Source organism: Schistocerca cancellata, chromosome 1 (assembly GCF_023864275.1).
Source record: "Schistocerca cancellata isolate TAMUIC-IGC-003103 chromosome 1, iqSchCanc2.1, whole genome shotgun sequence".
NCBI classification, from domain to species: Eukaryota; Metazoa; Arthropoda; class Insecta; order Orthoptera; family Acrididae; genus Schistocerca; species Schistocerca cancellata.
The window spans coordinates 678,526,426-678,554,198 of NC_064626.1; the positions used below are offsets into that span (position 1 = coordinate 678,526,426).

At 42.0% G+C, this 27,773-nt stretch overlaps 1 protein-coding gene across 1 annotated transcript; it reads left to right on the forward strand.

Annotated features, from left to right (window-relative positions):
- Window positions 1-27,053, forward strand: LOC126162071 (facilitated trehalose transporter Tret1-like). The gene is made up of 3 exons (XM_049918341.1): window positions 1-43; window positions 22,509-23,539; window positions 26,501-27,053. Exons 1-3 carry the CDS (start codon window positions 19-21, stop codon window positions 26,840-26,842), a joined length of 1,398 nt encoding a protein of 465 aa, XP_049774298.1. The 5' UTR covers window positions 1-18; the 3' UTR covers window positions 26,843-27,053.
- The last annotated feature ends 720 nt before the right edge of the window (window positions 27,054-27,773 follow it).

The following is a 27,773-nucleotide window of genomic DNA, read 5'->3' on the forward strand; positions in this document are numbered from 1 at the left end:
GGATACAGCCGACGCAAGATGCAGTATCTGACTGCGGTGACAGGTAAATACTTGCTGCCTACTAGCTTTCCACCCCACTCGTTTTACTATTCATGACAACGACATATGAATGTCAGCGAATGTCTATTAGGAAATATTCCAGCCGACCAGGAGAGTGATTGAGCGTACAAGAGTAAAGAGGTTCCCGAAACTGTTGTCTCTGTTTTACAATCTTCATGAGAAAATGCAGTTTAGACTCCTGTGGCTCACTGCCTGAGGAGAGCCTTCTAGTTGGCGTTACTTGCACGTCTCGAGTAAATGGTTGTGGTATGTGACAGAGTAGTGTGCTTGTGTTGCTGACGATGGGGGACAATGTGAAGGGTGGAAAGTTGCTGCAGAGGCAAATATAGGGGAAGGGTGTTCTTACGTCATAAGGATTCGTGCTGGTTGTGTCCAGGTCGAGTATCACCGTACATGTGTGCGGTTATATTATCAAGCCGTTTGGTCGAAAAGAGATACCATACCAGGAGGAAGCTGAGTTAAAATTACTGTCCTCCTGGCCTCATTTACATTTTCCGTGGTTACTGTAGTTCACATTAGACGTGCTGGAAAATTTCTTGGACAAGGCCACGATTCTTCGTTCAGCAACTTGTGTTCTCGTGTTGTTCGAGAGACGAATTGTACAAAAATACATCGAAAATCGTCTCACAGTAATTATTCGCACTGTGACTCCCAGTATTAATGATGAGTCAGATGATGGAGGTAGCTGGAACATATGCGCTCAGTACACAAAAATTAAGTTTTTCCAATTAACACTTAAATTTACAATACAAGAAATGAATATCACTGATACATTCCTGACATGGTCAGTCGGGGGCCAATTTGCATTGTATGGTAACTGAAGAAAACGTTACAAGCCAAGATAACTAAACAATCGTTTTATTGAATGACCAGTCTCAACAGAGCTATGCTGCCATCTTCGGATCTTATGCCGTAAAAATTTTAACAGCAGAAGATCCGTTGATCACAGCATAGCTCTGTCGAAACAGGTCATCGAATTTTTTGCGAACTTGGTTTGTGAAGTTTTTTCACTTATCGAATATCCCTAAAGATATCAACTGTATCTTATACATTTACTCAGCACTCTGTTATTGAAGACAGAAATACTTCAAAAAATTCTCTACAAGGGATTTATCTACAAGAAATATATCAGTGATATTCATTTCATCTTCTGTAAATTAACATATTCACATACTGAAAACACAGTAAATAGTAGATATTTGGAAATATGTGTGATTTTTGAGTTGTAACGAGTCAGGTTACGTTGTAGAGCAATCACGTAAAGTTGTGGAAGTGTCGTAATACTGTTATTTATTTTCTCTGCCAACATTGCAGGGGAAAGAACACTAGGGCTGAACACCCATCTGCACAGACGATTTGCCCCCGACCGGTACGCGGTTGCTAAGTCATGGTCGTCACATTTTGCATTCGTTCTAAAAAAAAAAAAAAAAAAACACGCGCTGCGTGGCGGCCATCATGAGGCGACTACCGTGCTTTAAGCGCGAGAATGATACCAGACCTTCGTCCAGTACCTCTGCTACGAGACTGTAATCAGGCATTGTATGTGAAACGGTACTTAGCTTGTTAAATTGGACCGAAGCATACATGCAAATAACGGTTTCTGAGAGAGACATTCCAAAGATGGTCAATGACACCTTTTGGTTTGTCTGAAAGCTTACTCTTGACTTTCGACTTGAGAAACTCTGCGCAAACATCGCAACGAGTCATTGATTCAGTGTTACGAGGATTATCGTGTTATTTCGCTGACCTGGATGGCATGCTCGTGTTCTCAGCGAATCCAGAGGAACATGAACGGCAACTAAGAGAAGTTTTTGAGCGCACCGATGTGTACAGCATCGTTTTGATCATCTTTAAGTGCGTGTTTGGACAACCGCAGATAACATTATTGGGCCTCCTTATTTCATCAGCGGGAACACGTTCTCAGCCGGAGAAACTTGAAGCCTTTTCGAACATTCCTCGCCCAGAGACAGCCAAAGAATTACGCATGTTCCTTGGTGTGCTCAATTTGTGCCGCTGCCATCTGCCACATGCGGCAGAATGTCAAGAACTACTTAACGCAGCTCTGGCCATTTTAAAAACTAAACGTGGAGCAACTGTGCACAGGTCACAGTCAGTGATAGACGCCTTCGAGATAATCAAGAAGAGCATACCTGAGGACGCGCTTTTCGCTCATCCTGCTTAGATGCACCCCTTGCGATAGTGGTCAACACTAACCAGATATCAATCGGTGCAGCACTGCAACAGTATGTTAACGAAGCCTCGCAGCCCCTCGCTCTTTTCTCTGTGTTCACATCGAGCACACATGGTGATTCCCTTACATATACACATATGGTTCCACTGGAGCAAGTGGCCAGTGATCAAAGTCGCTTCCACTGACATGCATAAACTTTGTCACCTGTACTGGAAGAAGACTATATTCCGTAGCTTATCAATCACAATAGAGAGTTCTCGTGTTGTTTCATAAGCAGTTTAATACAATGGAACATGTATGACCTGGAATTGTTGGCATCTACACATCCTTGAACTATTATCATCTGCAGCTGGAGGCAAGAGTATTCACAAGTAGGAGGATAAAGCCAAAGTTGGTGCAGTCCGCATTGTTGCCAAATTTGTTTAAGATGGCGACACTCCCTGGAGGGTCAGCCCAACTCCTCTGTGTGGGGGATAGATGTGACAACATCACACTCTACTCCTACTCGTACTCGTACTCCTACTCCTACTCCTACTCCTACTCCTACTCCTACTCCTACTCCTACTCTACTGTCCATCCTGTTGCCCATCCGCCTCTGGACCGCCTTTTTTCCCGCCGTCCCCGGGCTACGTTGCCATTTGGGATCCGTGTGCAACGTGTACTAGAGTCGCTTGGTGTGGAGTCTATACAACCCCAAATCCAGGGTTTTAACCGCCTGCCACCCTGGTTACTGAAGAGGCCCAGAGTGATTTTAGATTTATTGCAGTACAAGAGAGATTGCACTCCTGCCACCGTTTTTAATGCAGCATTTTCTGCCATTTTATCTGAGCACCACGACTATGTAGCTGTTTTTACGGATGGGTCGAAACAAGGGGATTCTGTTGGTTGCTCAGTTGTTTTTCCATATCGTGTCCTCAAGGACCGACTGCCTCAGACTTTTACTGTCTTTGATGCAGAATTGTCTGCGATCTTGCGGGCACTGGTGCACATGAGACATTCTTCCTCTCCTAAATTTCTTGTCTGTTCCGATTCACTCAGTGCCCTTCACTCATTGCAACGTTTGTATCCGGCAGACAAAATTGTCCAGACCATCCAGGATGCCCTCCTCCGACTACAGCGACTGGGGAAGGTTGTAGCTTTTTGCTGGGTTCCGGGGCATGTCGGCATTGCTGGGAATGAAAGGGCAGATCTCGCAGCCAAGGAGGCGTGTCTCGATCCACAAGTATCTCAGTGTGCTATCCCCTTGCACGCACTCATCTCGCTGTTTAGCTCACGGGTCATGCGCCGGTGGGAGGATGAGTGGCTGGAAGTGACTGACAATAAGCTCCGTATAGTCAAGCCCACAACGCGTGTGTGGCGTACTTCCTTTCAGCCCCATCGACGGGACGAGGTTCTCCTCACTCGGCTTCGAATAGGCCACAGCCCTATGACGCATGGCTTCCTTCTCCGGCGAGAGGACCCTCCAATGTGTGGTGCTTGTGGCGTCCAGGTCACTGTGCGCCACGTTTTATTGGATTGCGTTTTATTTTCTGACCAGCGGGTCGCGGCTGACTTGCCAGCGGACCTGCCATCTCTTTTAGGCAACACTCGGACGAATGTGGTTAAAGTTTTAAAGTTCTGTGCCCTGTCAAATGTTTTTACAAAGATTTTAGGGAGAGGATTTTAATTTGCTCACTGTGTGACAAGCTCGCCCATTTTTTATGTCAGTGGCCAGCCAATAACAATTTCCTGTGACATTTTTGTTGCTATGTTTCCCCTTTCCTTAGGTTTTACTTTCTTATGTAGCATTTTCCTTCTTTTCCTGCTTTCTTTGAGTGTGTGCTTTAGTTTTCTTAGGTCTGTCCACATTCGTTCCTTTTAATGTGTGTCAGGGCGCTGATGACCTCGATTTTGAGCGCCCATAAGCCCCAACACACACACACACACACACACACACACACACACACACACACACACTCTTCGTTCGTCTAGAGCAGGGTGCCAAAATAGGTTTTCCATCGATTTGGTGGACATGATTCATTACGCATGCATTGTAAGTCCTCTGTCAGCAATCGTATAGGGAGGTTTGCTGCTAATGATTGCAGGTAGATAGCACTCTAAATCACACCCAGAACACACAATTTTATATGAGTCGAAAGCAGGTTATACCAGACAACAGAAAATGACTAAGAAAATTGTTCAAATGGCTCTGAGCACTATGGGACTTAACAACTGAGGTCATCAGTCCCCTAGAACTTAGATCTACTTAAACCTAACTAACCTATGGACATCACACACATCCATGCCCGAGGCAGGATTCGAACCTGCGACCGTTGCGGTCACGCGGTTCCAAACTGACGCGCTTAGAACCGCACGGCCACACCGGCCGGCAGAATGACTAAGAGAACAACAGAAAAAATAGTTAACTGTGCAATAAATGACCTACCACTTCATTTCCTTCTCTGTAGTATGCATCATCAGTCTACCTTGTTACAGCGCCTCTCAACCAATTACTCCGTTTACTTTCTTTCATCCTTTAACGCAGATCCATGTCAGTTTAGAACCAATTGGTTTTCTTTCCAGAAAAGCGTCAGAGACAACAGTCAATTCGCATGTATTCCTTACATGAGTTTAAAACACTTGCAGAGGGTCAGACACGCGAGCCATTCTGTAGTTGGATATTGCAGTCCCCAAGCTGGTAATACAACACTCTATAGCAAAAAGGACGTAAAGTTTACCGTAACCACATGTCCAGACACTTTATAAAAATGCTGTAAGGTGGTTGTTGATAACTTTGTGATCACACCAGGACTTGTGATCTGACATATATAAATTTATTACTCCACATTTGGTGGTCATCCACGTTAAACGATCTGTTCCAGCCATCTTATCGCTGTCTCTGATTAATTAATGTTTCACTGGTTCCCTGTGCTTCCATGACGACTTCTTTTCGTATTCCTCTTGCTGTCATATAATCGCTCTCATGTACAAGAATTTACCTGCACCAAGCAAACATGTCAATACTCTCTCATCCTCCCTCTATTTTGTCGTATTTTTCCTCAGTTTATATGTATTTTCCATCAGTTTGCGTAATTTTGTCGGTTCTATGTCTTTCCTGCATTTTCTCGATATGTATATGCTTATATTGCTGACATGACCAGATGTGGCTTGATTTTATATGGGTAATATTCCTCAGCCTGTTTAAAAATTCTCGAGAATTTCCCTCCTTCTGGAGTAATAAATTTATATATGTCAGATCACAAGTCCTGGTGTGATCACAAAGTTATCAACAACCACCTTACAGCATTTTTATAAAGTGTCTGGACATGTATTTCAGATAAGACATGTATCTCAGATAAGATATGCATGAAAGTAATCGAACTAGACAGTTGAATGTATAGTAGTCCCCATTTCATAGCTACATGACAATCGACGAATGTTGCGTGCAAAGGATACAGTGGGAACTTCGTGTGCATGGACCATAGTTTGGGGTTAGAAAGCTGACGTTATCCTGATCTAAACACGACGCAATTAGGCTGTTTAGTATGCGAGGCGAGGACCCCAAACCCTTGCTCTCTCATTCCAGCAACACCAAAAGTGTCGCCAATGACGGTAGGTTCCTGGGGAAATTTTCGATATGCATACGGTAGGTGAGTCCTACTCCACCATGAGTAGGATATTGGTAATGCTCCACATTGTACTACATTCAAGAATATTATTAGATGTGGATCCAGCTCACAACACATCGTTGGTATATTGTATGGGGCAGATACACCTGTACATAGACAGGTATAGCGGATGGGGTGGATCCGTCGACCTAATAATACCAGGATAATGTTCAGAATGGATCAGCCCCATGTATGATGCTAAGCGATGTCTGAATTGTGGGTCCACCTGCACTAAGTCTTAGAATATTGTTCGGGATGGATCCAGCTTTTTGTACTTGCAGGAATATGGTTCGTTCTGAATTCAGTAATATTTTTTTGGGTGTGGATCCACTTACGCAAAGCCTAGGGTAGCGGTTGTGGTGGATCTCTCTGCATAATTATTCCCTCATAATTTAGTGTGGATCCGCCCCAATGTATAGTATGTAAGTTAGATCTGCAACGTTAGGGTCTATGCTACCACCACAGGAGATGCATTCAGTGTCAATGGAGTAAGGGAGAGAAGGGATAGGGCCCCCACCTGGGGAATTCAGCAGATGAAGTAGCGTAATTGCGTTGTACTTACATCACAGTAACGTCAGTTCTGTAACCCCAAACAGCGCTCCATGTACATGTGTAGATACCCTGGCTAGGTTGGTGGCATGTATCAGAGTTGGTTGGTATATACAAAAATAGCAGACGCCTACATAAAATCGCGGTAGCAGCAGCAGGAGAAATCAGTTCCATACAAGGTCAGCACTATGTGGTACCTTCCTGGAAATTGGAATGCGAACCAAGTCAACATGTGGCAGTCATCATGTTTCATATAGATACCAAATGGGGTTACTTTCAACTGTCTAGTTCGATTACTTTCATGCTTGTCCAATTTGAAATGTATGCTTGTAGATCATAGGAAAGGAGTAAATTCTCGGTAATTTTTAGTAGCTTAATGAATATCACCGTTATAAAATCAGGCCACACTTGGATATGTTAGCAATATGAGCATGTACAGTCATGCTCAAAAGTATCCGAACGACCTGAATTGCATTTCGCCTGATTCGCATGCAACCCACATAACGCAGCTGTCTTGCAGGTCCTCTAATCGCTCCTTGGTACAGTCGTTGGACTATTAAAAATGGTTCCAACAAGTCACCACTAGAAAACTCTGCTCTGCAACGCAATAATTCAAGATGTAAAGTAATATCACGATACTACAAATATCAAGGAACACCTTATCACAGATAAGATTGTCCTTAAGGCTCGGAATAACATCCTTGAGCTTACAGTGATCTCTCAAATAGTTCTGTCTCACTGGGAGTCAAAAACGTCAGATGTCGTTAGTGTTGACAACGAATGAAAATGCATAGGTGTTCTCATGCTAGAGCTTGATGATACATAATGAAAACTTTAGTGCCGGGCAAGAATTCGAACCCATTCACGCGCAGCATGTCGAGATGTTGAGGAATGTGCAGTTTTGAACAGACAACAAATAGTAGTCGAGATGCATTGTCACGAAGGGATCAAATTCCGCGCTAAGGGCGGTCTGAGTAGCATTCCCAGTTCAGAACCAATTTTATCCACATACAGAAGTTCAAATAAAAGATGGAATAAGTGTCCTGTGACCCTACATAGCGTTTGTTTCGTTACTAGAAATAAATAACTAGTATAACAAAGGTTACTGGTGATAGAGTTCCCACTTGTGGTTCAACCTAACGTCTACTTGGCAGAGAAGAAATATTATGTTTAATGTGAATTGCAGACCACAATGCCATTATACCTTCTTCACTTGGCGTAGCCAGAAGAGAATAGAATCTGTCTATTCCTACTACAAATCATAGGCAGAAGTCGGAATCGAACCCAGAACATTATCATAAGAACCTAGCATCAATCCACCAGACCACCAAATCATGTTCTCTGAGGCTCATTTTTCTATCATAGCGCCGTTGCGACACACTCGATGCGAATTCTGACACACAGTCTCCCTGTAGTGGTTTGCAGTATGTTCAGTACATTCATGTACTTGGTTGACCGAATCGCCATGAACTAGCTACCTCGGCTACACAGTACATACATTCGACTCTATTTTGTAACCACCGAAATAAAATCACGTAACTACCACCAACACATAACTGCCATCAGTGGAGGATGCAGAAATTTTAAATAGGAAGTGTTCCTTTCCATTTGAGCTACTCTACTGCGCGTTCTGTTTGTTGAAAACGTCGTGCAGTGCAAAAGAAAAGCTGCAACTGTCGGTCTCTCAGAAGTCTAGATCCGGCCATATGCATTATCTCACAGCATTGTGAAATTCGGAAGTTCTGGAAGAACTTTTGTCATCTTATGGAGGTGCTGAAGCTACATGGGAGCTAGCAGCGTAACGGTAAGCGTCCAACGCCGTAGATAAGACGTCGCGAGTTCTATTATATTCGTTGCTACATATTTTTAAAAGCAATTCTGCTGTCTTCTCAAGTTATCAGTTTAATGAAACTTTGAACATAATTCCCTTCACTTCTCACCCCAAAAAGCTGCATGTGGAAAAAGGGTTAACTTCTGCGACATTTTGTTCGTTTCAGGTCTAATAGACTTCCAGGCAGCAGATGCATCTCGAAGCTTTTATATTATGAATGGGAAGGGAGCAATGTGCCAAAATAACCAGAAAAGTATTTTCTACATTAGCTGTCGTCTGGTATGGCATTATAGTCTTCTTCAAATCTTGTTTGACAGCTTTAACTCAGAACAAGTTTTCTACATGCATGTAATCAATAAACTGCATGTACATTGTCAGACTGTTATAGACAGCCGGCAGCGGTGGCCGTGCAGTTCTGGCGCTGCAGTCCGGAACCGCGGGACTGCTACGGTCGCAGGTTCGAATCCTGCCTAGGGCATGGATGTGTGTGACGTCCTTAGGTTAGTTAGGTTTAAGTAGTTCTAAGTTCTAGGGGACTTATGACCTAAGATGTTGAGTCCCATAGTGCTCAGAGCCATTTGAACCATTTTTTGTTATAGACAAAAGCAGAGAATTCGCATATATCGTTGATGATTAATTTCTCTCTCATGTTTAGTATTTAGTATTGTTTTAACAACACTAAACGAAACCTTAGGAAAACTGATCACTGTATTACAAGAAATGCAATAAAACTACCCACGATAACCTTACGACGAATGTCTGTTTTAATAAAACTGAGTATCTGTGCACAAGCGTGCATCTATCAGCATGAATTAGTAAAATACTACTCACTTAGATTTCGATTGGGACTGTGTTTAATTGGTATACTGTGTCATACTCAACAGGTATCCAAATGTGCCATTTCATAAACAAAGTTATGTATTCCTAGAAACCCAACGTTTGCTTGTCAACAGCAGAAAGAGGCGTTACCTGTTGTGCAGCATTGTATGTTTTCACTATTGCACTATGAGCTGAAAGTATTTTCTTGCGATTTCGTTATCGATGTTTGATCTGACTGCATGTAGCTCTTTCACAGAATGGATAAAAACGTTTCTCTCTGCGAGACTAGAACCGCCCACCATAAGTGACGCTTATTCATAGGTCATCACGTCACCACACAGCTAGCTAAGATGTACGTATGTATTGCAAAGCGCTATTTAAAGGACGAGATTAGTTGCGATTTCCACGTGCAGCGGCTTTCCTGGGCTGAAAACCGTAAATTTACAAACTTTTGTTACACCTCAAGCGATAATACCTCAGATTATGTAATGGAAATGACAGAAAAAAATCAAGTGAACTTTGATGCTTAATTCCGTGCACAGCAGGAAGTAACTTGGCGATCACAGCGTTGCCAAACATACCCTGCCTTGTTGCCAAATCGGAGTTACAGTACCAGCAGGAAGAGGACGAATTTATGTGACCCAAGAGCGGGCTGGAAAGTGACCATACCTGGCATCACAAACACACGGCTGCTATGGCCTGGAATACGTAATGTGTCTGATTCGCGCTTCTGTAACTAGCTTTAGGGACTGGAGCGTAGTTACTAATAATACTCAGAACTGTGTGCAAACTAAGCATCATAAATCTGTAACTCTCATAGTTTATTAAAAAACTAAAAACCCACCTCGATTGCGAAAAAAGCACCTAGTGTTAGTTTTAGTTTTTTTTAATATATTAACCAACGATTGCTGATGTGCTGCGATGTTGAAGGTTCTTAAACTCTCATAGCTGTTTTTATATTTCTTGCGCAACGTTACTCAAATCTAAAAAACTCATTTACAGACGTCGTGCCTCGCCTCGCCGACAGTCTAGCACACCAAACAAATAAAAAAAAAAGAATGTGTGTATGTATATATATATATATATATATATATATATATATGTGTGTGTGTGTGTGTGTGTGTGTGTGTGTGTGTGTGTGTGTGTGTGTGTATTCATGATCTATGGAACAACTATTAATCTAATCTAATCATATCATATTGCTGACTAGCTGTGAAGAGTCATGAATTACCGAAATTTTCGCCAATATCAGTAACCAAATCTTAACTTGAAAATAAAAGATGACAGTTTTGTAATAAACTGGGACTCCTATCAAGATCCTTTTTCCTGTTAACTAACCATGAAAGATGTCTGATATACCTCCATTCAGAAGTAACAAAGTGTGTATGCATTTAAAGATGAAGAGCATGATGTGAAGTTCTGTGACGGAGATAGGAACCCAACATGTATTCGGATTGTTAACTAAGTAAAATCAAATGTTACGTATCGGTTTTTCTTACCAGCTGCTAGGTGTTTGAATCTAAAATAAGGATCAAATTTTTGTGCCTGAGCGACAATCGAACTGCGCTGCTATCGTTCTTCTTTATCGTCCCTGAATATAGCTTAAGTATCAATTGCTTGCTCATCAACAGTAAGATGTTGCGTGTTTGACCAGAAATTGTTGGCAACACAAAATGCACGTCATTTTCACTAGCATGCCGGTGTGCACGTGATAGGGCTTGAAATGGAATTATGAATTGGAAACATCGTCATAAACATTTCACAACACTGTGACAGCGCAATCACTTCCGTGTATGGTACTGAACTGACTCGTTAAACTTACTTGATATTCCCTTTCCATTTGAATGACTCGTGCTATATAATTCTCATGTAATCTAAGACACTGAGACAGAAAATTCAATTTTTTGGCTAAAGAAATGCTATTCTTCAGGTAAGTGACAACTTTTATTATCTTTCACGATGCATTATGAGGCTGAGTGACCAACACCATGATGAGAGTGGGGTGCTGGCAGCAGTGTGTCTGTAGCCCCATGGTACCACCCATGTCTTGTGTCGCAACGGTTCAAGGAGTCATCTGTTCTACCTGTGGTAGGGGCCAGCATGTGCGAGCTTCTTTTTCTGATTTATTTTATAGTGGTGCAATTTTCCAGAAAAAATTCTGTAACGAAATCAGGAGAAAACCTGAGTTAAATCTTTACACATCAAATCCTCTTGGTAGCTCGACACAGTAAGTTGCGTTAATGGACATAGATCTCGGCTTTCTGACTGCCAAGCTGCTTCACAATACAAGCGTCTCTGAAGAAATTCGAAGCGACCGTCAACGAAATGAAATTCAATGTTGTTCTTCACTAAAGACTCACATGCCAGGGTGACAAGTATGAAGGAAAGGAACCTCTTGGTTACTACAGGGCCTCTATGCTAAATTTCCACATTAGCAATTAGGAACTCTCTGCAGACATTTGCTAACAGTGGCTCTAGGTAGCTCTGGGTAGCTTCAAATATGGGCAATTTTGTCGCCTTAAATCCAACTGAATATTTTAAATATCACTTTTGAACAGTGTTTACTTCTCCATTATTCAATGTATGATCCTCAAAACAAGCAATTTGCCATAGTAGCTATAGAGCAGGTTCTGAAAGGTATAGACACAATGTTTCGCATCCATTTACCATAGGGAATCAGAGAAAGAAACCAAACACATTACACTGCATTTACTCGCTGTGCCTTGACTAACACGTATGAATCCATGACAAAAATAAATTATTTGATGAATCTCCTGTGAAACGAGAAAGAAAAAGATGTGACGCTTCAATTATAATGCACTGGATCAGAAACAATGAAATTAAGTCTGTGACACATTGATGTATTGCATACTAGTGTAATAAAACACTCGTCAAATGAAAACGGTTTTGCACCTCAATTGCTATCGAGTGTAAAACACAAATCGTAGACAGATTTTATGGGACACCACTCAACAACATTAAAGCATTTTACGCCATCGAGAGTGAGGAGTGGAGCAGACGTTGCCGGCAGAAGGTGGGGCAGCACAGTGCCTCAGACCCCGCCGGTAGGCAGTAAGCGGGTCCCAAAGAACAGAGACGCATGCAGTGTTGGTTCAAATGGTTCAAATGGCTCTGAGCACTATGGGACTTAACAGCTGTGGTCATCAGTCCCCTAGAACTTAGAACTACTTAAACCTAACTAACCTAAGGACATCACACACATCCATGCCCGAGGTAGGATTAGAACCTGCGACCATAGCAGTCGCGCGGTTCCGGACTGCGCGCCTAGAACCGCGAGACTACCGCGGTCGGCCATGCAGTGTTCACAGGCAGATGGTCGGCCCAGAAATCTCTCGCTAAAATATTGTTGAACCAAACTGTTATTACCAATGTGACAGAAAGTGAAGTATATTGTAGATTCGCATGAATTATACTCATAGCTTCCGCGCCGAGAGGAAAGGGGCGATAAAAATTTTGTCGGCGTGTGCTTATGGTTACCAGACTTCACATTAGCTAGTCTCGCGTTTTATCTCAAGAATATGGTCATAGACAAGAGTAATGCACTCAGACTGCAGTCAAGAGTTGCCAGATAGAGCATATTGCCGAACTCAGAATTCAGAGGGGAGTGTGACTGTATTGTCCACCTTACGTGAACGACTCGGCGGTCAGTTTTTTTTCTCTAAGACTGTATCTACAACACATATTGCACGCTTAAGAACGAGAAGAATTTTGAAAAAATTAGTTTATGAGAGCAACATTAACTATAGTGTTCGAAGTATTCATTGTATTGTATACGTGTGTGCCCACTCAAGGAAGACAAGGATACACAGTCTAGCTTGAATATTATAAATGCGCCTCAGTTTGTGTATGAACTCAAACTTAGGTTGACAATCATTTTGAAAATTTAGCAGTGCTATACCCACTGGTGTTAAACTCGTTTTCAACCACTGATTCCCACAGATACAGGAACACTACTCGTGATACCTCTTCGACAAAATACTTACGCAGTGCTATCAGACGAAAAGATCAACCTGACACAAACTGTGAGAAGTTTGTTTTACAACTTTCGCACCTGGATAAAGAGTATTTCCTGTTTGAGATACCTGTGAACGTTGCACCATAAGAAGATTTAAGAAGAAACTAAATTCCTTCAGCTACGCCAATGTTTAAAGAAATAGTCTTAACAGCACTAAATCGTGGTTTGTGAATCGTTTACCGGTCGTGCTCTGCCGCATTTAGCTGGTTGGAAGGCAAAAAGCTTACTGACAAATTTCGCAGATGGAAAAGGGGGATGAAATGTCTCCCACTGGAAGGTGATGTTGTTTTATTTAAATGATTACAAAAAAAATGGTTCAAATGGCTCTGAGCACTATGGGACTTAACATCTATGGTCATCAGTTCCCTAGAACTTGGAACTACTTAAACCTAACTAACCTAAGGACATCACACAACACCCAGTCATCACGCGGCAGAGAAAATCCCTGACCCCGCCGGGAATCGAACCCGGGAACCCGGGTGCGGGAAGCGAGAACGCTACCGCACGACCACGAGCTGCGGACTAAATGATTACAAAATCAGGTTAAACGAAGAGTGAGGTTGTCAGTATAAGCACATTACTGTTGTCAGTATGATGTTGCACCACCCACGGCCTGTAATCATAAAGGGCCCGTTTAGGTCAGTCATATTGTATACAGAACTGGAAGAGAGAGCACCACTAATTTCTACAATCCGTATGCATTGCATACACACAGAAATTACTCTTACAGTGTACTTATCGAGTCCAACGAGTGAATTGAGTATTTTCCGGTGAGAAAGAGCACTGGCAAACAGTCCTCGCTACATTAGGTTACTTAAACTGGTGTCTGAGCTAGAATTTATGGCCGGCGACTAAGTGTAAGGACAATGAGTCGGATGCGGGTTTTGCAACTGTGAAATACTTTCCTACATTATATAAGCGAATATTAAATTTGAACTAATATTGCGAAAATTTGGAACATATTTCTGTTTATTGTAAAGGAAAACAATTGATTTTCTAGAACACAACTTGAAACAGGACACGTCGACCAAATAACATGGAAGAACTGACAGCGACGTATTTCGGAAGGCAGTAAGGTGCCTTGGCTTTTGGTTTGGCAGTATTCGACAGCCATTTCTAGGTGCAAGTAAATGAAGAAAGGCAGCGCGTTTTTGTTATCAAGTAACGTCTTCATCAATTACTTTAGGTTTCATGCAATCTACGAGTAATTGCTGATGTTTGATGTTAACATGAAAAGGATTCCGTAGACAGGGAAAGAACCTGTTCTTGGGAAACTACTTCTATAGTGACCAAAAGGCATTAAATGATCTTCAAGCACATGTGTTCCAGCGGTATGAATAAAACGATAGTAATAATGACGGTAATAACCGAATTATCCGGTAACTTCACACTTCGCAGTAGATTTTCTCGAACTAAGAAATTTCCTTAATTAGTGGAAATTTCAAAATGGCTTCACATCGAGACAGTGATGCCTAGAAGAGTCTTTACATCCTGATGACATGAGAATAGCATAGTCTCCGCCTCAGAAGCTTGCTTCTACTTAACCATTTAATAGACTCGCATTTTTTTCATCGTGACTAATTTTTTAAGCTAAGCACCTCATCCATTACAGCACACTCCTGGGGCTGGGAAATGTGGCCACAATGGTCTGATGGAACGAACTATCACAAGCGCAATGCATGGGTTCAGGCATTTACTTTTAAGGGGCACGAACAGATTTACTTTACCTCCAGTAACCTCAAGAGAAAGACGTTATAATCCAGAATCCGCATTAAACATCATGTTCCTTCAGTCCCACCGGCACAGCGCCGGTTTACTTTGGGAAATGACATAGGTGGAGCTCATGGTAAACAGAAATACTGTCGCCAGTAAACTTACTTACATTAGAAAATTTTATTTTATTTGATGAACCGATAGCCATTTAAAGGAACAGGGCACTTATTTTATTTGTACTTGATTGAACTAGAGACGTCGAAAAACTTGGTGCTGGACTGTGATTCGACCTCGTATCTCCTCTTTCGAGGATTTGAAAGTGTCGGAACAGTATAGTTCGATCATTTCGTTCCTTTTTCCAAGACTGCAATCTTCCTTATGTCTCCTCCAATGGTAAGCATGTGGGTCCGATTCCTGATCCAGTACAAAAATATTCATAATTCCATTTCAAGCCCTATCACGTGCACACCGGCCTGCTAGTCAAAATGACGTGCATTTTTAATGTCTGTTCAGGTGTTGCCAACAATTTCTGGGCAAACACGCACACACCTTACTGTTGGTGAGCAAGCAATTGATACTTAAGCTATATTCAGGGACGATAAAGAAGAACGATCGCAGCGTAGTTCGATTGTCGCTCAGGCACAAAAATTTGATCCTTATTTTAGATTCAAACACCTAGCAGCTGGTAAGAAAAACCGATACGTAACATTTGATTTTACTTAGTTAACAATCCGATTACGTGTTGGGTTTGTATCTCTGTCAAAGAACTTCACATCATGCGCTTAATCTTTAAATGCATACACACTTCATTACTTCTGAATGGATGTATATCAGACATCTTTCGTGGTTAGTTAACAGGAAAGAAAGGGTCTTGATAGGAGTCCCAGATTATTAAAAAACTGTCGTCTCTTATTTTCAAATAAGATTTGGTTACTGATATTGGCGAAAATTTCGGTATTTCATGACTCGTCACGGCTAGTCAGCAATGTGATATGATTACATTAGATTAGATTAATACTTGTTCCATAGATCATGAATACGACATTTCGCAATGATGTGGAATGTGTCATTTTAATGAAAGATTTCTTTACATACCAGTATTCAATTTCTTTACAACAATTTTTTACCTCCTCTCTCATCCTTTTTATTTTTAATTTTATCTCTCTCCCCCCCTCTCTCTCTCTCTCTCTCTCTCTCTCTCTTTCTCTCTCTCTCTCTCTCACACACACACACACACACACACACACACACGCACGCACGCAATTTTTTTATTTTTATTTGTTTGGTGTGCTAGACTATCGGCGAGGCACGACATCGTCTCTAAATGAGTTTTTTAGTTTTGAGTACAGTTATGAAAGAAATATAAAAACAATTATGAGAGCTACTGATATATGATTCTTAGTTTGGAGTCAGTTCTGAGTATTATTAGTAACTACGCTCCAGTCCCTAACGCTAGTTACAGAAGCGCGAATCAGACGCATTACGTATTCCAGGCCATAGCAGCCTCGTGTTTGAGACGCCAGCTATGGTCACTTCCCTGCCTGCTCTAGGGTCACATACGTTCGTTCTCTTCCTGCTTGTACTGTAACTCCTGTTTGGCAACAAGGCAGGGTATGTTTGGCAACGCTGTGGTCGACGAGTTACTTCCTGGTGTGCATGGAATTAAACCTTAAAGTTCACTTGATTTTTCATGTCATTTCCATTGAATAAGCTGACTTATTATCGCTTGAGGTGTAACGAAAGATTGTAAATTTACGGTTTTCAGCCCAGGAAAGCCGTTGCACGTGGAAATCGCAACTAATCTCGTCCGTCAAATAGCGATTTACGAATTCTAGTTCCTATTGGCCTCGTAAAACGAAGGAACGATGTATATCTCTTCCCTAGCTGTAGGGGGACGTGCTGACCTGTGAAAACGCGTCTCATATGGTTCGCAGTTCCAATATTGCAGACTGAATCGTTTTTATCCCTTCTGTGAAAGAGCTACAAGCAGTCAGATCAAACATCGATAACGAAATCGAAAAAAAATACTTTCAGCTCATAGTGCAATAGTGAAAACTTACAATGCTGCACAACAGGTGACGCCTCTTTCCGCTGTTGACAAGCAGACTTTGGGTTTCTAGGAATACATAACTTTGTTTATGAAATGTCACATTTGCATACCTGTTGAGTATGACACAGGATACCAATTATACACTGATCCAATCGAAATCTAAGTGAGTAATATGTATATAATTCGTGTCAATAGAAGCTCGCTTGTGTACAGTTACTCAGTGTTATTAAAACAGACATTCGTCGTAAGGTTTTCGTGGGTAGTTTTATTTCATTCTTATAATACAGTGCATAATTTTCGTAAGGTCTCTTCCAGTGTTGTTAAAGCAATACTAAACATCAGAGAGAAATTAATCATCAATAATATATGCGAATTCTCTGCTTTTGTCTATAACAGTCTGACAATGCACATGCAGTTTATTGATTACATGCATGTAGAAAACTTGTTCTGAGTTAAAGCACTAAATTTTTCATTATGTATCATCAAGCTCTAGCATGAGAACACCTATCTGCTGGTGGATAATAATTTTGATTTTTAATGCATTTTCATTCGTTGTCAACACTAACGACATCTGACGTTTTTGACTCCCAGTGAGACACAGAACTATTTGAGAGATCACTGTAAGTTCAAGGTTGTTATTCCGAGCTGCTGGTGGAGAAAAATTCGATAGCTGACGTCTCTTTGTGTGTAGTCAACAACGATATGTGTGGGATTTGATTCCCAATCAGCACTGAACTCTTTGACATATTATTTCTATTTCAAACATGCTCACACATCGCTGCTGGTGTAAGAAACCCATATTTAACGTTCGTATATCTTGAGTATAACAGCGATAGGTGCCGGGTTGGAGTCTGACGAAGAAACAAATTAATGTTTCGTCTCATCATTTCAGTTAAAACAGCTAGCTACTGCCGAGAAAATCCAATATGTCACAGTTGATTGTGCTTCGATAATAATCCGATTAGGTTCTGGGTTCGAATCCCTGTCCAACACAAAGCTTTACCTCACGGCATTTCAAGTAAGTTACTTGTGAAGAAGCAATATTTAACATCTCTCGTAGTTCGTTAAGAGGGACAATGGATGCTGGAATTCGCGTCCGTTAAAAATGTTTGCGTTATGTAACTTAAAGTTGATATTTGCTAATTGATACTGTCTAAAATCGAGATTTATCACTTTCTGTATGCATAGTCAGGAATGACTGTTAGTTTCCGTCAGTCACGAAATCTTAGTCTGCGTGACCTGGGTTTGAATTCAAACGCAGAACGAGACGGTTCGTCGTGTCATTTAAAGTACATACATGTTCTCAACTAGCTGCTCGTGAATAACTTAAATTTTTAATGTCATTTTGTGTTAAATAACAAGTAAGGTATGTTACTTTGAAGAGGAAATCATGAATACGACGTACTTACTAGGTGCATTAGCTATCTGACGTAATAATGAGAATGGTAACATTTCAGGTATGTCATTTATTGCAATAAATGTGAGCATACAAGCCTTAATGGCAGTCTTATCTGTGATAAGGTGTTCCCTGATATTTGTAGTATCGTGGTATTACTTTAAATCTTGAGTTATTGCGATACAGAGCAGAGATTTCTAGTGGTGGCTTGTTGGAACCATTTTCAATAGTCAAACGACTGTACCAAGGAGCGATTAGAGGACCTGCAAGACAGCTGCGTTATGTGGGTTGCATGTGAATCAGGCGAAATGCAATTCAGGTCCTTCGGATACTTTTGAGCATGTCTGTATATATCGAAAAAGTGTGCTAAAAAGGCAAAAAAATCGGTGAAATTAAGAAATTGTCGAAAAATACATATAAATTGAGGAAAAATGTACTATACACCAATAAGCAGTGCTAACCTCCTCGTCATACATACATCTAGAGAGATCAATGGTACTTGGATGGGTGGCGTGGGTAAGATTAGAGTAGAAAAGGCTTCTTAAGATGGTAGTTATGGTAGTGGACTGAGAATACCAATCAATATGATTAGTGCTGGTAATACAATACGGTCTGTATCACTAGCATCAGTTGTGCAAGTTTGGAACATGTGTTACGCCCTTTCCGAAAGCAAAATATTGAAGTGTATTCATTCTGTGGAACTCGGGTCGTTCTCTTCCTTCATGAGTTGAATGTAGCGTGTATCGTGCTGTCTCCTTTTGGCCAGCTGCGAATTAAATCAAATTCAATGTTGGTTAAGGACAGAGAGACCATCTAATGATTTGCTCAGTATTCTTAGCCGATAGGTTTAATGATTGAGCAGATCATTTCGAAACAGATGGCAGAGTGTTGCTATGGATATGCTACATTTGTTGAGGTGGTATTCATAATAGATATTGGTGAGATATTTCAGTCTCCGACTTTATCCTATGAAAGCGAGAATACTTTGTGACTCCCAACCACAGAGGAAGAGATGGCCAATAGTACTAAAATATTATCGAATTTATAAAGTGTTTCAGCTAAGGATCATAGTTTTGGCACCTACTCTCCGCTGATTGTTATTTTGCATATTACAGAACAATTTTTGTGTCATGTGTCGCAGCCAGCGTAACAGGTTTGACGATAAGTTCATATGTATATAGCAGTCACAAAGTAGACACTGTGGTTTAACAATGATACAGAAACTGAGAACCACGTTGCAATGTCACTAGCAGATAGCATCACAAGAATGATGTGACGTGACGTTTTGTTGACGACAAAAGTCGTGGAGAGCAGCGGCTTGGAACTCGAGTAATTGTGTAAAATGTGTTGAAATTACGGAAAACCTGGTAAAATTGGGAAAATTAATGGAAAATACGTGAAAAAACAATAAAAGTCTGGTGGAGTGAGGATACTTTCATACTCACCTGGCTGTCAGAAAATCATTCCATTCTTCCACTGGTGTGACTGACAAAGGATTGTGCATACTGTCCATGTACTGTGGTTTAAGTCCTGTACTATATTCCATTGTTCCACATGTTGTTACGCATACTAAGCCATAAAAAGGAAAACTGCAATGTCCAAAGATCTAGAGGTCAGGATGATCACCACCTAGGACACAAAAACAGTCATTGTAAAGGTACGTGTAGACAATCCACATATAAATAAATAAAGACAGTACCTTGTGTCCTGCCTCTCCAGCAGCTCAGGACAGTCTTTTTTTGATCAGCTCACAATTGGTTGATGGGAGGCAACTAGAGGACAGGAGGGGTGAAAGTGAGGGAGAGAAGGGAAGTGGGGGTGGTCACACTGCCCCCCCTCCCCCAATCCCTGCCCCTCCCTGGGCAGAAAGTTTGGAAACGCCCCTGGGAGAGTTGCCACAATGAATAAATTGGCAACAACGCTGACTGCACCAACTTCAGCTTTATTCTCCTACTTTCACATTCTACACGGACCACAAAGCTCTGACCTTCGCTTTCCACCAGAACATCGACAAGTTCTGTCGAAGGCAGTTTAATCACCAACAATTTACTGCCCAATTTTCCACAGACATCAAACATACTTGAGTATACAACAATGTAGTGTCGGACTGTTTATCGCGCGTTACCGCCGTCACGGTGACAATCGATCTCGCACGCTTGGCTCAAGCAAAGCAGTTTGACAAAGATGCAGCACACGCTCACTGACGTTTCAGACGCAAACATTGAGACTAAGGTGTATTGTGACATATCCAATGGAAAAGCTCGCCCGTTCGTTCAGGCAGAGCTGTGCAAACAAGTATTTCATAGCCTCCACGATCTCGACATCCCGGAATAGCGGTGACGACGAAACTTTTGTCTTATCGTCATGTGTGGCCCGGGATACAAAACGATTTCCATTAATGGTCTCGTGAGTGCGTTAATTGCCAGTGCAGGAACGTTTCACGTTATGTTCAGGTGCCAGTAGGCAAATTCCTGGACACGACCGAGAGGTTTGCCCATATACATACTGAGGTCGTGGGACCGCTACCACTACCCGAAGGTCAACGGCATATGTTAACCATTGTTGACAGATTTACACGCTGGCCGGAAGCTATTCCTGTAGATAATATACCCGGCGAGGCGCTAGCTGCTACGTTTACGTCCAACCCGAGGGTGGAATCGTCCCGCCACAGACTCGAACTGCGGTCCCCCGTTGGATGCTTTATGTAGTCTCCCTTGTAGCACGGTACCGTCGTCCAAGAGAGCTGTGACACTAAAGACACTGATATTACTTGACAGACCCCTATTTTTACTCGGTAGTGTGCAACCGTTTTGCGAATGCACCTCTTCAGGTCACATTACGACAGCGCTAATATGCTACTTTCGATGGCGGTTTATTGCAAGAGTTACTCGCAACCGCACTGAGTACGTCGTTTCGGCAACTCTTGCGCCAATGTCGGCACAAAAATACTTTGCTGCTTCACATAGCACCAAGTTATTATCAACTAGCCGGCCCCTGACTTACGGGTACGGCTACAATCCACTGCTACTGATTCACACTAAAATTACTTTATGCTGTGACGCCGATACAAAAGCAATTATCTTTTTCTTAATCCATGGAGACAATACTTTTTCTTCTCCTTCTAAAAGTTTATTCGTTGCCTAGTCACTTATTTCGGCTTATCAGCTGTCTTTCGCTAATATTTCTTCTTTAATATAGCACAGATTATAGAACTATCCTTGTATTGTTTAGAGGTATCAGAAACACGAATACTATTCTTATGTTTGGTTATTCTCCTGCAACAACCTTAGTCCCCGTGACAGCATGAACACTTTTTGACATTCTTAGGAGTCACAAATGACATTAATTTAATGTAATAAGTAGGAAAAACCGCAACACGGAGAACGCGACGTCAACAAAAAATATTCAGTGAACGCAACCCTCCTTACAGCTGATGATACTAACGAACTAGGAACATGGCGACAAAGTCATGTCTGAGCGTTCATGAGCGTATGTATAAATGCGGCTCTCGAATTGTTCGTGGCTAACGGCATTCTTGTCTTGAGGTATCACGATATTGACTGTTTAGTCTCATAGCTCGGTTTTTGCCCACTAGAAAACACGTGGAAACCAAAACAGTTTTTGATTGCGAATTTGTTTTATTCAATTCAATAATCGGGTTCGATCGTTATAACCGTCATTAGATCGATCTGTCTCCTTAAAATCAGTAAGAGAAACAAAATCAGTAACTGTGATTGCTCCCATCACGTAATACAAAATCAAGGTAAAACTGTGATGAACAAAAAGATGGCTCTGAGCACTATTTGACTTAACTTCTGAGGTCATCAGTCCCCTAGAACTTAGAACTACTTAAACCTAACAAACCTAAGGACATCACACACATCCATGCCCGAGGCAGGATTCGAACCTGCGACTGTAGCGGTCGCGCGGTTCCAGACTGTAGCGCCTAGAACCGCTCGGCCACTCCCGCCGGCTGTGATGAACACTCAGGTCCTGTGGTGAATAGCCATCGCTAGCACACAGGGCAGTACTGCAGCTTTAAGCAGACTGTATTTACTATCAAAAACTGTTTTGGTTTCCAGGTATTCTAAAATACTCAGTCACTGTTACCTTCAAGGTGTCCGTGTCACCTCTTATCAGTTCTGCACACCATGTGGCAGGGATCTCGCAGATAATACGTTCATACTCATATGGCCTTCTTTTTGTTTTCTTACAGCGTCGCTGATCTACACGTGCTACGGCACTTACATGGGTTGGCCTGGAACGACTCTGCCGATCCTGGAGGCAGAAGATTCACCAGTTCCACTCACCGCTGACGAAGGCTCTTGGCTCGCGTCCATCAACTCACTCACCATGCTGGTGGCCATTTTCGCTACTGGCTATGCAGTGGACGTCATGGGGCGTAAGAAAGTGACCCTTCTCGGAGCAGCACCCTTTGTCTGCTGGTGGTTGATGGTGGCATTCGCCGATTCCTACGGAATGCTGCTCGCAGCACGAGCGATTGGGAGCTTGGGAGGTGGTGCCATTATTACGGCCATACCCGTGTTTCTGTGTGAGATTGCCGACACCGACCTAAGGGGGACGCTAATTGCGATCCACTATATCCTGATGCAATGTGGCACCCTGCTCGTGTATTGCATTGGGCCTTACCTATCCATCACCACCGTTGCTCTAATCTGCACCTCAATTCCGATCCTCTTCGCTTTGACATTCATCTGGATGCCGGAGTCACCATACTTCTTTCTCACGCATCACAGAGAAGCGGAAGCTGTTAGGTGTCTCGAAAGACTCAAAGGCCAACTAACACCAGAGGAGCTCAAGTTTGAGCTGGAGTTGTTGTATAAAGATATACGTGAGAAACAACAAAACAAAGGGAAAATCACGGACATCATCTTGGTGTCTGTGCATCGCCGGACGTTGCTCTTAGCGATAGGGTTCATTCTGCTCCAGATGTCGTCTGGATCGATAGCTCTCGCCACGTACACGACGTACATATTTGAGAAAAGTGGAAGCGAACTTGACTCGAACATCTCTTCCATTATCCTGTCGGCCATCACGCTTGGGGCAAACGTCATGTCGTCGCTGATCGTCGAGAGGTTCGATAGGCGGCCCCTCTGTATGGCGACTTTCACAGTGTGCGCCATCTGTCTGGCTGCAGAGGGAGCCTATTTCTATGTCGACGACATCTACGGAGACGTGCCTACTTCCTTCGATTGGGTGCCGCTCGCCGGAATGATTGGATTCAATGTAATGCAACAGCTTCTCAAGGGAAAGCTAGTATTTGTTTCATGTAGAATATTATCTTTAGTTTTCCAATATGAATATAGTTACTGTAAAGCGATTTTTCAGCAATTCCATAACGTTATTCTTGTTTACTTGTAAATGCATCACATGAACCCGTATACATCAAACAAATAATAATTAATGTAATGCAGCAGAACAAAGTGAACGAAACAATGCAGAAGGTTTCGGTAGACGCAATATAATTTTAGAGCATGTGAGATAGTGATTTTAAGCAGCTGTTAATTATCTAACGAAGATTTTAACTGCAGGAGTAATTTTAGATACATCACGTATGGCGTGACAGACGGCCACTGTTGGGGGATAATTTTGATCATTTTGAATGGCCAATATCTTGCAGCTACCGCAGGGATGACCATCTCCTTCGCCGGTGTAACCGATGATTGTGTTTCCCTATGAATAACTATACTCGGGAGAGTTCGTGGTACTCGTAGAATCCTATTTAAATTTTTTTTGCACTGATGTAAATATCAGTGAACACTTTTCACAACATCTGAATGTTAATAATGGTCTGGTGGTGGAGGTAGCACCACGCAGCAGAGTGCTGCCACTGTCAGAATAATCAGATACAGTTGATCGGCGGCTGCTTCGTGGGTTTTCTGAAATATTTAACGTTAAACCTATTTGTCAGATGCTCTACAAAAAATGGTTCAAATGGCTCTAAGCACTATGGGACATCTGAGGTCATCAGTCCCCTAGACTTAGAACTGCTTAAACCCAACTTACCTAAGGACATCACACACATCCATGCCCGAGGCAGGATTCGAACCTGCGACCGTAGCGGTCGCGCGGTTCTAGACTGAAGCGCCTAGAACCGCTCGGCCACTCCGGCCGGCATTAAGAAATGACATCAAACTGATTTTACTTTGCTTATTCGAGCTTTCTTTGATGGAGATAATTTGTCGTGTTACATTCTTCACTTAGACGTTCTGGTCTGGAACGATAATCAAAAATTCATGAATCATAATTACTTAAAAATGATTGAAGAAACCTAGACCATTGGCAGTTATGTCAAGAAAGTCAGAACATACGACGATCAATTGTCTTTTCGTTCAGTTCTAATTTATGTTTTGAAACCAGCTTGACATACAAACTTTTCGTGTCCCAATATTGTACCACACTCTGGAGAAAGGTAAACTCAACTTCCTAATCCTTAACCTCATTATCTGGCGGTCTCAGCCGAGAAGAGCGTTACTCATTTCACATTTGCGTCAATTTTTGACGTCGTTAGCCCCCGTTACCACAACTCGTCTTTTACTGTTTCTCTTTTACTATGCGATTCAAAAACTTGTGCCCTGAAAAGGAACGTCCCCTGAAGACTTAGGACAATCGTTCGGGAATTCGCGAAACTTTATATAAAAACTGTAGGCACACGTTCGTCCAGATGTGGCTGTCCCTTCTTTCGTGACGCAGTACAAAAACTCATCTTCCCTTATCTAGTTGTATACGGCTATGTATCTCCTGCAGGAGACTGCCCGCCAAAGAGAGATTGACCTAGAAGCGACGGCCGCAGTGGCCGAGCGGTTCTAGGTGCTTCAGTCCAGAACCGCGCAACTGCTACGGTCGCAGGTTCGAATCCTGCCTCGGGCATGGATGTGTGTGTGATGTCCTTAGGTTAGTTAGGTTTAAGTAGTTCTAAGTTCTAGGGGACTGATGACCTCAGACGTTAAGTCCCATAGTGCTCAGAACCATATGAATCATTTTTTTTTTTTTTTTACCTAGAAGCGTCGGAGAATATAAGTCAGCAATGTTGCCAGATCGCTGTCAGCGATACCAGTCATAACGTTTCTGTGGGTGCAGGTTTACCAACGTATATTGGTGAAGAAAAGCTATACAGTTTCCAACTGGGTGACTGTTTTGGAAAACCGGTATCTGCAGTTGGGTAAGCGTTTTCTTTGTTAGTTTCATTATTTTCTGCCACATCTCCTACTCAGAATCCATCTACATAGAAGGATCCACATCTGTTCGTTTAGAACGGTGTGTTATAAGTTCCGGCTATTAGCGATAATGTAACTTGCCTCCTTTAATTTTACTGCCTACACAAGAATTCATTCTTGAAGAGAACGATTATCAGTTCAGTAAAAATATTGGTGTGCTTTGCTTTAAAACTTACCCCTCTAACGAATCGCAATCTGTGCACACGTTGTCGGTGGCCTCACTTACGTATTATCTTCATGAAGATACAACCGCCCAGAGACTGCAGCAAGGGAAGAGCGTATGTAGTACGGACACTGTGGTCTTACCAGTTGAGTACAAAACAACAAAATATCGGTGATGTATGTGCCTTCTAACCACTGGGCGTCGTTGGCCGATAGTTTCCCAAGCTGAAGCTATGGTTTGATGTACATCCAGTAACTTTGAACACGAGAATGAAGAAATTTAGACCGCATCATGGATTCTTCCGTCACTGTTTGATAGGAATATTTTCATACTTGTCAATCAAAATACAAATAGTGAATGTTCTGCACCACAATAGATTTTTCAGTAACATATTTTGACCATCTGTGTCTGAGACGTTTCAGTGTGAAACTCGAACACCATTAAAACTTGTCCATCTGTCGTCGTTATTTCATGCAGCTCGTTATCACATCTACCTTCCCTTACCGTCACAGAAGCAAGTGTTTCTCTACAAGACACTGGCTCTTAGCTACACATGATAAAAGCAGATTGTAACTTCACTTCTGCGTAACTGTCAGTTTTATGCAGCACTACTATGGTAACAGCATACGCAGCTTTTGAGTGACTTCAACGAGTTATTCATGTTTCTATTGGTTTCGAAATGTGGAAGGCCAATACACGTTTTAGCATTGCACTTTTTAATATTTTTAGCTACATGTTAGATTATCTTAGCTTTCTCTAAGAAGACCGGAAAATGTGAAGTTATAATGTATGTTAAACTTGTTCCAGATTTCATTCTCTGTCGGCCCGGCACCAGTGATGTCCTTGATCATGGGTGAACTGTTCCACGTATCTGTGAAGGGCATCGGTGTGTCTATTGGCACGACTGTGATGGGGCTGTATGGCTTCTTCCTCAAGAAGATGTTCCAAGTGGTCTCTGACGGCCTGGGCGCCTACTACTCCTTCTGGGGATTCACCGTGATGTGCATGTGTGCTGTTATTTATGTCTACGCAATCATGCCCGAGACGAGGAACAAAACTTTTGCGCAGATCAACGAGGAAATGGACAGTCGTGTAGGTGGACCAGACGACTGTAATCCGGATGAATCCACGAAAGAATGTCCGAGCTGAATCCAAAGCAGCTGTCACTCCTGAGTCACTTGGCTCCAAACACTGCCTCTTGAGTCGCTTGGCTCAAAATCTGAAGCAAGACTGATTATAATTTATTCTGTCTATTGCTAGACATATTGCGATGACTACCGGAACCTAGCGTCAGGGACGTTAGGGACCAGAAATTGCTTGTAACTAGCATTACTACAAGAGATTTAAATGTTATCAAATCATAGCTGGTAAGGTAGAGCCGATGAGGAAACTATCATCGTCAAACATTTGGCTCATAAATGCACAACTTATTTGCGTAAGGAACATAAAAGGCGACTCGAATGTTGAATAAGGAACATACATATCAGTAATTTTCTTTTATTATGAATGGAAATACCGTGAATCCAGAGTATGTAAACTGAAATGAAAAATGTTTGTTCAAATTTCTATTTTTCAGTTAAACTTGAGAGTGCTACATTAAGATTTTCAAACTTCAAGTTATTTTGCGCTAGTGACGTGTTAGGCAACCGATTAAAAATCTTAACAAACGTCGTCAGACCGGTTTGGATACAACCTGATGCAGAGTCATTTCACATTTCGTGACACAGTTACAACTACGAAAACATTCTTAGTTTGCGTGTTTGAATTCAGACGAATAGATTGTATTTCCCCAAGAAATGGAGAAGAAATTCATGAACACCTGACTGTCCAGTAGTGCGCTGGGTTAACCCCTATTCCCAATAAGCTCCGTATTGTCACCAGGAGAGGTGATTGAAACGTAGACTAGTATCTGTACGAGAAAAATTAATTTACACTCCGCTTCAGATTTTCCATAGTTCTGCTAAATCATTTTATGGTGAAAGCCAGAAAGGTTCCTCTGAAAAGACCGAAACCAATTTTCTTGCGCCATCATTGTCCAATCAGAGCTTGTACTCCTCCTATAATGATCACGTCGTTAACA

Excerpts from the sequence above, each read along its gene's own strand:
- LOC126162071 (XM_049918341.1), top strand. The coding sequence starts at position 19 with ATGCAGTATCTGACTGCGGTGACAG. Across the intron at positions 44-22,508 it reads GTATCTGACTGCGGTGACAG|CGTCGCTGATCTACACGTGC; the intron begins GTAAATACTTGC and ends GTTTTCTTACAG. Across the intron at positions 23,540-26,500 it reads CCGGAATGATTGGATTCAAT|ATTTCATTCTCTGTCGGCCC; the intron begins GTAATGCAACAG and ends AACTTGTTCCAG.